Below are 11,245 nucleotides of genomic sequence, written 5' to 3' on the forward strand. Positions count from 1 at the left end.
CAGTCTCACCGCAAATTATGGTAACTTGGTTCTTATCCACCGTCGACAGAATGGACTCCTTGAAACCAAAGACCGGAAGATTTGATCGGCCGACAAGCATGTGTTGATATGAAGGAGTAGAGACTTTGGCAGCCCATAGCTCTCTTAGACTCTCGTGTTGGCGTATTGGCGTGTTGTACCCCGAGTTTGATTCACTAGAGCCTGTAGCAGCCTGGTTGCGCATCTTGAAGCGATTGGTAAAAACAACACCATCCGACTCCTCATTTTCAACTTGATCCTGGACAAATGAACGGTACCGCTTTATAGCGTCACGATCTGCAGCATCCAGACGCGTTTTTCTACTTTCGAGAAATTCTCTATAAAGTTCTCTCCAGTTTGGTGGCAGTCGTAGATGAACCTTGTCGTCCTTCTGCGAGGCAACAGAGATGGAGAAAAGCGCAACGACTGAGATGTAGCTCTCACTTTGCTCAGTGGATACGGTTGCAAGGTCGATTGCCGCAAATGTAATTTGTCTTCTATAAGGAGTCGTAGTCACTCCGGCAATTTCGGTATCGTATTCGACATCGACGTCCTTTGACCAAATAATAGTAAGTGAATGCCGGCAGGTGTACACGGTAGGTGAGATGACTGCATACGACAAACGCGCACCAGAGTCCCTAGCTATGTTTAGCTGATATATTCAAAACGGAGATCATTTGTCCCATACCTTGCGCGAACCGCCTCTTCGAGCACTTTGCGGGGAGATAACCCGCTTGCCTTGCCAAAGTCACGTAAAGTCACATCAGCAGAATCTGCGCCGTTGGGTGTAGTTTCTGATTTTGGTGGCGAATCAGGAACTGCAGAGAACATTTGACCGAGCAAATCCATATCCTCTTCGTCTTGACTGGCAGCTGGAGGTACTTCAGTTACGAGCACTTTAGCTCCAGTAGGTTTTGAAGGTCGGGTTTCATCATTTTCTTTCTGCTCATGTGGCACCTGGGACTGTGTGCCGTTTCGTTGCCGTTTCTCGGCTTGGCTCTGGGCGATTTGATTGCGCCTGGCTGGCCACCTTGCCTCTGCTTCGTCTTCATCGAATAGAGAATCTGACTTCAGCTGTTGCAACTGAGAGAGTAACTTTCGAACAGCTGGTGTCTGGGGAGGAACAGGCTCGGACTTTTTCGACTTTGCGCCCTTCTGTGACTTTCGTATGTTTGTTTCTACGAGCTGTGGGTCAATCTCGTAAAGTTTGCTCTTGATCTTGAGATATGTGGGGACAAGATCCTCGCTGTCAATATCGCTGTCGATATCGCTAACATGGATATCGCTTTGGTCATTTTCGACAGGCGTAGACCCATTGGCTTTTGCAGGCGTTGAGGCTGCTGGTGTGGCTGCGGTCTTTGCCAGTGGTTCACGGGGTGGTGTAACTAATTTTGGTTAGCGAGGCGCACTAAAGTTTACATGGAGGTGGACGACTTACCAGGTCGCGAAGGAGGAGGAGCGTCGAGAGCTGCACGTTTGGGGGGTGACTCTTCATAGGAAAAACTGAAATCTTCACACTGGTCGAGTGCAAGCCATTCCAAGGCTTCTTGGAAGCCCCATATACCAGAAGATGCATCGACACCAGCAGCGTTGGCGCAGAGCCATGTTAAGACAGGTTTGATGTGACTGTCTGCGAAGCCAAGTTCACGGAGGGTCAAATCAAGCGTCCATAATTTAGAAATGGCATCTTCTTCGCTCAAAGTTTTCAAAAATAACTGTTGGCCCTGCCTCCTGTTTGAATCATTGGACTCGGCCTGTGCTAAGAGTATGATGCTGTCCAGGATCTCTCTGGGCAGCCATTCATGAACAGCGACAGAGTACGACTGGCTGCGCAGAAGCCTGCGGTCGGTCTGGAAGCGTGTAACATGGCGACTGGATTCGCGGCGGACTTTGGCAGCATGCTTTTCAACTAACAACTGAAGCTCATCGCGCTCGAGTTGGGCCTCGAGCTCTTCGGGAGTTTGTGCAACTTCCTCTTTTGGTAATGTAGCCTGCTGGGGTACCTGAGATGCCGGCTCTGGTGCTGCTTGGCTTTCTTTGGACTGCACTTGAGAAACTTCTTTGGCTGGGGCGTCAGCGGCTGACCTATCGGGCTTAGGTTTGCTGGCCACAGACGTGGTTGCAAAGCCGCGTGCAGGATTGCCGGCTGGCTTCTTCTTTTTGGCCATGGGAAAGGCTGGGGCAAATGTCTTCTTTTCTCTTTTTGGCTAATTGATACGATTCGGGGGGTGCTAAGTGAGGTGAGGGACAGGGATGTAGTTCAAGCGGGCTGCCGTATAGAATACCTCGGAGCCTGATCCCGAGCGAGATCAAGATTGGGCAGGGCTGAGGTACAGACGGGACGCATGAGGACGCTCAGTTGGTGGAGAAGCAGCAGCAGCTAGGCGGCGGGCGGCAGAGACGAGGCCAGTCCAGTGGTGGGGGTTTGGTGATGGCAGGGCGATCCACACGGCGGCTGACTGAGCCCTGAGTGTGAGCAGTGCGCACTGAGCGCCGAGCAGCGATGTCATGCCGCTGGGTAGTCCGTCGCAGGTGGGCAAATACTTAGACGAGAAATCTTGGCATTATCATTTCGCGATTGTTGCTCCTCACCACCACCCCGCCGACCTCCCCGCATCCGCATCTGGCCTTTGCGTATGGACTGGACGACATGGCTGTGAATGGGGATGCTGAAGCCCAGGCCCTGGACCGCGACAGACTGTGGCAGAAGCTCATCACGAGCTCCACCAAGCGCCGCATCCACGAGCTGTCGGGCCTGCAGCAACAGGTCGCAGATGACTGTGAGTGCCTGGACGCCCCAATGCACCCACCCATATATGCATATATGTATATACATGTGTGTATGTGTTTATACGACCAGCCATAGACTGACGAGACCCCGTCCTGCGCAGCAGCGCTGGTGACTGCCGACCTGCAAGCGCTCCTAGAAACCCTTTTCGAGACATATCCACTATACGATGACCGCGAATCCCGCCGCGCCGTCGAAGGCGTCCTCAGGTCGCTGGTGACGGGCCCACACGGAACAAAGGTGCTGCCGCCCATCGTCAAGTTCCTGCAGCAAGAGTGTGCGAAGAAGGGCATTGCTCACTCCAATGCCTTTGTGCTCAATGACTGGTGCTCGGTGCTGCTTCTGCAACTCGCAAAGTCGCCCAATGCGTGGGCAACCCACGGACTGAACGTCGCTCTTGCCAATGCGCGCGCAGTAGAGTTGTGTGTGGGCACAGGCAGCGACCGCCGAGCTGGCCGTCTCGCACACTCTGCCCTCGTCTCTACTCGCCGGGCTCTGCGGGCTGTCTTCCGCTCCGAAGCAATCGCACAAGATGCTCTCTCCAAACTCATCACCACCCTCACCGCAAAGGGCTCCGCTCCCACGGCTGGAAATGCCGTCTTCCTCGGCGTCATCGCAGGCGTCTCTTCTCGCCTGCCAACCATCAAGCCGCTCCTCGAAAATCACAAGCAGGACTACTATGCCTTCTACACAAGAGAGATTATTGGCTCAAGAAGCCAACTCCCACACCACATCTCCAACGCCCTGCACGACTTTTTTGACACCTTCCCTACCCTGGACGAGCTGCGCACCAATGTCTTCCAACCCATTGAGAAGGCTCTCCTGAGAGCACCTGAAGTGGTACTCAACGACATTGTCTCGCCTATGATCCTTGCCCTGCCCGAGTCTATGGACCTCTCAGACATCCTCCTCGGCAACATGCTGAAGCCGCTGCTGGCTAACGTCAAATCTACCAACCCGGTGATTCGCGCTGGCTCCCTGCGCACCTTCAAGGCCCTCGCCTCAAGATCAAAGGACAGCGACAAGATTGACAAAGTGGCAGACGAAGTCCTTAATCCTCTCAAGCAGGGCAAGGTCTCGGGTGCTGACCAGAAGGTCCTGCACGCTCAGATGCTTACAGCGCTACCCGAATCTCCCTCACTGTCTAAGAAGATTCCTGTAGGAATTGCCGCCGTAGCCTTGAAGGAGGCGAGTGAGCCAGCTGTGCTTGCAGAAGTGTCATCAATGACAACCCATCTGAACTTCGGTCTAGCTAATGGCGTTGCCCTCGACAAGGCGGTATCAGATGCCTTTATCAAAGGCATGGCGGACAAGCGTGTTCCTGTCAAGAGGCTCTGGGCTGTCCGGGCAGCCGACATTTGGTGGAATCTGTCTGAAGAGCAGCAGAGCCAACCAGATGTACTTACCTTCTGCCAGGCTACGCTTCCAAAGCTCATTGAACTCTGGCAAGATGTCAACACTAATCCGCTTCCAGCAGCCCAAAGTGGCTTGGCCACAGTAGGACACTACGTTGCTGCACTTCTCATTGATAGAGTCCAAAATATGAAGGACGAGAAACTAACATCCATCTTCAAAAAATCCGACGTCATCTCACAATCTCTCGCCACGCAGCCAAAGCCTTCCTTCATCCTCAACCCGAAAGTGTACTCGAAACTATCAGCCGAGGAGGATGTCTCGATTGCATTACTTGCGTTAAATGCCGTTGCGCCAAGCGTCACCCAATCTTCCTCCAAGGATGTTCACGATTCATGGGCTCAGGCGTACATATTCCTCATTGTATCGCAGAGCATCTCTGCTAAAGCAAAGTCCGCTGCTAAACAAGCACTGACGCAGGTATATCTCCAAGCATCCCCAGAGAAGATCAGTGCCATCATCATAGACGGATTATGGTCATGGTACAAGTCAAACGAGCTTGAGGACAAGGACAGCGCGGCACTGGCATCCAAAACAGGCTCTAGCGAGCTTGGAGCAGTTCTAGCCTGTATTTGTCTACCCCCGGATACGATAAAGAAACATGGTGTAAGCATCGAGACTTCAATTCTGCACAAACAAGCAATGAACCTTGTTGTTTTGGCGAGAAAGGAAGTCATTCCTCGAGTGTCTTGGATTGAGCTGTGTCTTCGCATGAGCGTTGACCCCGGTGATGTAGTTCGGAACAATCTGGAAGACTTTATGCGGACTGTCAATGAGTCTACAGAGGTATGTCAATTTATGAAATCTTAGAAAATCTCATAGCTAACGTACCTTGAAGAACAAGGACAATGACCAATTTCCAGCTATTGGCTTGGCAGCCTATAGTGCCTATGCCGACATGGCTTTCGTTGCTCCAGATGCTGCCTTGCCTGCCGTAGTAAAGCAGTTCAGTCAAGACCTGGATCCAAAGCAGCTGGAAGCCGTTGGTCCGACCGAAGCTGCCATTTTCCGTACTCCTGAAGGCACGGCTTACATCGATGTCTTGTCTAAGAAAGCGCCAGTTGTGATAGACAAGAACACCAAGGACTATGATACTCTGAAGTGGGAAGAGGAGCTCCGAGCACAACTGGCGCAAAAGAAAGGACAGACTAAGAAACTTACTGCAGATGAGCAAGCCAAGGTCAATGCTCAGTTGGCGAAAGAATCAGCCATCAGGAAAGAAGTTTCTGGTATCGAGCAAAGAATGAAGCGGGGTGTGGGCATCATCCAAAGCCTCGCAACTGGCCCCCCTACCGATGCAGATCAGTGGATGGGTCCGGCCGTGGATCTTTTGATTCAAGCTGTGCGCGCTGGCGCTGGACTACTCCTCGGAGATGTCCCGGCAACTGCTTTGATCGCCTGTTCTGAAAAGATTTCTAGCCGTTTGGGCCCATTAAGACCATTTGTTGGCGTGGCTGTACTTCGAACAATTGGTTCCATACAACTCGCGAAAGAGTACGAGGACGAAGACCTTGGTGGTAAGTTGAATTACGCCCCGTTTGACTGTATGCTCATATGTGCTAATGCTATCAGACCTTGTAACACGCGTCATGTACCGAATTCGTTTCTTGAGCGAGCAAAGACCATTGGACGCTGTATCTCTCGCATACTGTTTACCCCTCATTTTCTTGGTTTTGGAAAAGGGTGGTATAGGAAAACCCTTGGCTGAGGAAGTTGATGAACAGCTTATCCTCGCCATCGAGATTCTTGCATTTCATACAAACTCTTGTAAGTGCTCCGTCGAAAATGGTAAGGTTAGGAACTAATTGATCACAGGCACTGACTCCCGTCTTCCACGCAAAAACATGCTAGAGATTCTTGTGTGGTCAATGCAACGGTACCAACAACACTATAAGTTGATCAAGGATTGTCTTTTGGATCTTGCTCGTGGTCTGGCTCCGAACATCACCAACGACGAGCTGACAGCCCTGCTTCGCGGAACCATCGTACCAGAGACTGGTGTCCGAACAGCAACTCTTCAAGCCATAGATGCTGAGTTAGACATGAACGGCATGACCTTTAGCGAAGAGATCTGGATTGCTTGTCATGACGATGTACCAGAAAACGCAGAACTTGCACAGACAATCTGGGAAGAGAATGATCTCGAGTTGAAGCCAGAAGCGGGTGTACAGATGTTACCATATCTCGATTCACTGGATAAACCGCTTCGACGGGCTGCTGCTCGATCTATCGGCGAGATCATAACTAGATACCCAGAGACGTTCGACGACCTTTTGAAGAGGCTTCGCGAGTCATACACAGAGAAGGCCAAGCCGCGGGTTCCAGAGCGTGACGAGTATGGTATGCCCCGAAAGGTTGATCTGCGAGATCCTTGGGAGAGCAGAGATGGCATTGCACTCACCTTCAAGGAAATGACTCCGGGATTCAAGCCCGACGACCTCCCTGAGTTCTTCAACTTTTTAATTTATGAGGGCCCTCTAGGAGATCGCAGCCCCGCAGTCCGAGACGAATTGATAGAAGCAGCAACATCAGTTATCTCAGCGAAGGCTCAGACCAAGGTCGAGCCATTGATGGAACTTTTCGAGAATGCGCTCGAAGCACCTGATCGCAAATCCGAGATGTATGATCAAGTCAACGAAGCAGTCGTCATCCTTTACGGTGCGCTCGGCCGTCATTTAACTGCTGGAGATGAGCGAGTTCCAAAGGTCGTGCAAAGGTTGTTGTCGACACTTAGTACACCTTCAGAGACAGTGCAATATGCTGTCGCGCAATGTCTCCCGCCTCTGGTTCTCACGTCGGAACAGGAACTTCCAACATACATCAACCAGATGATGGAGCAGTTGCTACAGTCCAAGAAGTATGCCTCACGGCGCGGTGCTGCTTACGGACTTGCAGGCATCGTCCGAGGAAAGGGTTTGATGGTACTCAAGGAATATCGTATCATGTCTACGCTCAAGGGAGCTAGTGACAACAAGAAGGACCCTAACCAGAGGCAAGGAGTATACCTAGCGTATGAGCTGCTATCCTTGATTATGGGCCGCTTGTTCGAGCCATATGTCATTCAGCTCGTCCCACAGTTACTCGCTGGATTTGGTGATACTAGCGCAGACGTTCGCGAGGCTTGTCTTGACGCAGCAAAAACCTGCTTCTCCACACTCAGTTCCTTTGGAGTGAAGCAGGTGCTCCCAATACTCTTGGATGGTCTCGACGAGGACCAATGGCGCAGTAAGAAGGGTGCCTGCGATTCGTTGGGCGCAATGGCCTACCTGGACCCGAACCAGCTAGCTCTCAGCTTGCCCGATATCATCCCGCCTCTTACAATCGTCTTGACAGACAGTCACAAGGAAGTAAGGGCTTCAGCAAACCGAAGCTTGCAACGTTTCGGAGAAGTCATTAGCAACCCTGAGATCAAGAGTGTCGTCAACATCATCCTCAAGGCTCTTAGTGACCCTACGAAATACACCGATGATGCCCTTGACGCGCTAATCAAGATTCAATTCGCCCATTTCCTAGACGCTCCATCTCTCGCTCTGGTAGTTCGTATTCTGGAACGAGGATTGGGAGATCGATCGGGTACCAAGCGAAAGTCGTCCCAGATCATTGGAAGTTTGGCATACCTTTCAGAGCGAAAGGATCTCATCTCTCATTTGCCAATCTTGGTCGCTGGTTTACGCGTTGCGATTGTGGACCCTGTACCGGCCACGCGTGCGACCGCGTCCAAAGCACTCGGTTCGCTCGTGGAAAAGCTTGGAGAAGATGCGCTGCCCGATCTCATTCCGAGCCTTATGGCTACACTCAAGTCCGACACAGGTGCGGGAGACCGACTTGGTTCTGCACAAGCACTCTCGGAAGTCCTCGCAGGGCTTGGTACTGGACGTTTGGAGGAAACGCTTCCAAGTATCTTACAGAATGTGGCCAGCAGCAGAGCTTCAGTCCGCGAAGGATTCATGTCGCTCTTCATCTTCTTGCCGGTCTGTTTCGGAAACAGCTTTGCCAACTATCTCAGCAAGATTATTCCCCCAATTCTTGGTGGTCTTGCAGATGATGTCGAATCAATCCGAGAAACTGCCTTGCGCGCTGGTCGTCTTTTGGTTAAGAATTTCGCTACCAAGGCCATCGATCTCCTGCTTCCCGAACTGGAAAGAGGTCTTGCGGACGACAGCTACCGCATCCGTCTCAGCTCCGTCGAGCTTGTTGGAGATCTCCTCTTCAACCTCACTGGTATCAGTGGCAAAGTGGAAGAAGAAGAGGTGGAAGAGGGTGCCAAAGAAGCCGGCCAGTCTCTACTCGAAGTACTCGGAGAAGAGAAGCGAAACAAGGTCTTGTCTGCGTTGTACATATGCAGGTGCGATACTTCGGGTCTGGTACGCACTGCATCCGTCGCCGTCTGGAAGGCATTGGTTGCCAGTCCTCGTACCCTGCGGGAACTTATTCCTACGCTCACACAACTTATCATTCGTCGCTTGGCAAGCTCGAACATGGAGCAGAAGGTCATTGCCAGCAATGCTCTTGGAGAACTCATTCGAAAGGCTGGAGATGGTGTATTGGCTACTTTGTTGCCTACTTTGGAAGAAGGTCTTCACACCACCGATACCGATACGAAGCAGGGTATTTGCATTGCCTTGCGAGAACTCATCGCAGCTGCTTCACCAGAGCAGCTTGAGGATTATGAGAAGACACTCATACAGGTCGTCCGAACAGCTCTGGTGGATCACAATGCAGACGTGCGAGAAGCTGCCGCGGATGCTTTCGATGCTCTTCAGCAAATTCTTGGCAAAAAGGCTGTCGATCAGGTCTTGCCATATCTACTCAACCTTTTGCGATCAGAGGATGACGCCCAGAATGCCCTTTCGGCACTTCTCACTCTTCTCACAGATCAGGCAAGGTCCAGCATCATCCTGCCAAATCTGCTACCAACGCTTCTTACTTCTCCGATGTCTGCCTTCAATGCTCGCGCCATTGCATCGCTGGCTGAAGTTGCAAGCTCTGCCATGTCTAGGAGATTGCCAAATATCCTCAATACTATCATGGACAATATCATTGCTTCAAAGGACGAAGATCTCAAGTCAGAATTGGAAGCATCTTTCGACAAGGTACTCTTGTCTGTGGATGAGTTTGATGGACTCAATACCGCCATGAGTGTCATGCTTGCTTTGTCGAAGCACGACGACGAGAAGCGACGTGCACGTGCGGATATGCACCTCGCCAAGTTCTTCGCGGAAGCGGATGTCGACTTTTCCAGGTACTATCCCGATCTTATTCGTGCGCTCCTCATTTCCTTTGACGATAGCGATCCCGAGGTCGTCAAAGCAGCATGGACTGCGCTCAGTACCCTCACATCGAAGCGGCTACGAAAGGAAGAAATGGAGTCGCTCGTCATTTCTACACGCCAAACACTCAACCAAGTCGGTGTTGCGGGTGCAGATCTTCCAGGTTTCTCACTTCCAAAGGGTATCAACGCCATCTTGCCTATTTTCCTGCAAGGTCTCATGAACGGATCAGTTGAGCAGCGAACACAGTCTGCATTGGCTATTTCTGATATTATTGACCGTACAAGCGCCAAAGCTTTGCAACCATTTGTCACCCAAATCACTGGACCCCTCATTCGTGTAGTTACAGAGCGCTCTGTCGACGTCAAGGCTGCCATCCTACTCACGCTCAACAATCTCCTAGGAAAGATTCCTACCTTCCTCAAGCCTTTCCTACCGCAACTGCAACGAACGTTTGCCAAATCACTCGCAGATACATCCTCTGATATCCTACGAGCACGAGCGGCCAAGGCTTTGGGTACACTGATCAAGCTAACACCGAGGGTGGACCCTCTGATTGCCGAGTTAGTGACGGGATCCAAGACAAGTGATGAGGCCGTCAAGACTGCTATGCTGAAAGCCTTGTTTGAAGTAGTGAGCAAGGCGGGTAAGAACATGAGCGAAGCGAGCAGGAATGCCATTCTGGGTCTCATTGATACTGAGACTGATGAATCGAATGGTAAGAACAGAATCGATGATACAGTTTTGCAATCCACTAACACCGTCTAGACGCAATGGCCATTACAAATGCTCGACTTTTGGGTGCCCTCATTAGCTGCCTACCTGAGGAAATTGCCTCCAGCCTGCTCAAGGCCCGCGTCCTCACTACACATTACAACAAAGCATCTGTGTTAGCGCTCAATGCTATCTTGCTCGATGCACCCGAAGCGTTGACAGAATCCTTTGCTGATGAGACTGTCTCCATAATTTGCCAGGGCATCGCACACTCACAGCCGTTCATCTCGGACAATTCAGTCCTTGCAGCGGGCAAGTACCTGCTGTCTGAGAAGAGCAACAAGAGTTTCGATCATACAAAACCCATTTTCGAGGCTCTTGCACCTGTTGTTGAGCCGGGTCATCCTGTGGACACGAGGCGATTGGCACTTGTGGTGCTTCGAACCGTCTCGCGGCAACACAACGAGCTCGTCCGGCCGCATATTCCATTGGTTGTACCAGTGGTATTCGCATCTGTTCGTGACCCCGTCATTCCAGTTAAGCTGGCTGCAGAGGCAGCTTTCCTTAGCATCTTCTCTGTAGTAGACGAGGAAAGTGCCGTGTTCGACAAGTACATGACTGGTCTAGGCAAGAGCTTGACTCCTGGTCAGCAACGTAGCATGGGAGACTACTTCAAGCGTGTGGCCATGAGGCTAGCAGCGCAAGCAAGAGAAAGGAAGGAAGCAGAGGGTGGAGCAGGTGGTCTCGGTCTATCTAGTGATGAGGTTGAGGACGAACGTGAAATCTGGAGTGTCGGAAAGGTTGAGTTGGGAGATGTGTTTGGCGATGATTCGTGATGGGATTGTGTATATGGGTAGAAAAGAAAAGCCTACCTGGGCGGCATTCAGCATCAGCATAAGACCTAAAATAATTGTGATGATGCACTATGATGTTTTCCTAATAGCATTGCGAGTTGGTACAGTATATGCTTTCCTCTGAGGTAGTATGCGAAGGAAGAGATTGAATCCGGCGGGTTTGACATGTACTTGTGGGAGACCTTGTT

The 11,245-nt window shown here is 51.3% G+C and overlaps 1 protein-coding gene across 1 annotated transcript; it reads left to right on the forward strand.

The window, feature by feature from the left end:
• Positions 1-2,668: 2,668 nt before the first annotated feature.
• Positions 2,669-11,039, forward strand: COCSADRAFT_85651 (uncharacterized protein; the record flags this gene model as incomplete). The annotated part of the gene is made up of 6 exons (XM_007699683.1): positions 2,669-2,798; positions 2,913-5,005; positions 5,058-5,736; positions 5,792-5,986; positions 6,035-10,207; positions 10,258-11,039. 6 exons carry the CDS (start codon positions 2,669-2,671, stop codon positions 11,037-11,039), a joined length of 8,052 nt encoding a protein of 2,683 aa, XP_007697873.1.
• Between the last annotated feature and the right edge of the window lie 206 nt (positions 11,040-11,245).

Source organism: Bipolaris sorokiniana, assembly GCF_000338995.1.
Source record: "Bipolaris sorokiniana ND90Pr unplaced genomic scaffold COCSAscaffold_4, whole genome shotgun sequence".
NCBI lineage: Eukaryota > Fungi > Ascomycota > Dothideomycetes > Pleosporales > Pleosporaceae > Bipolaris > Bipolaris sorokiniana.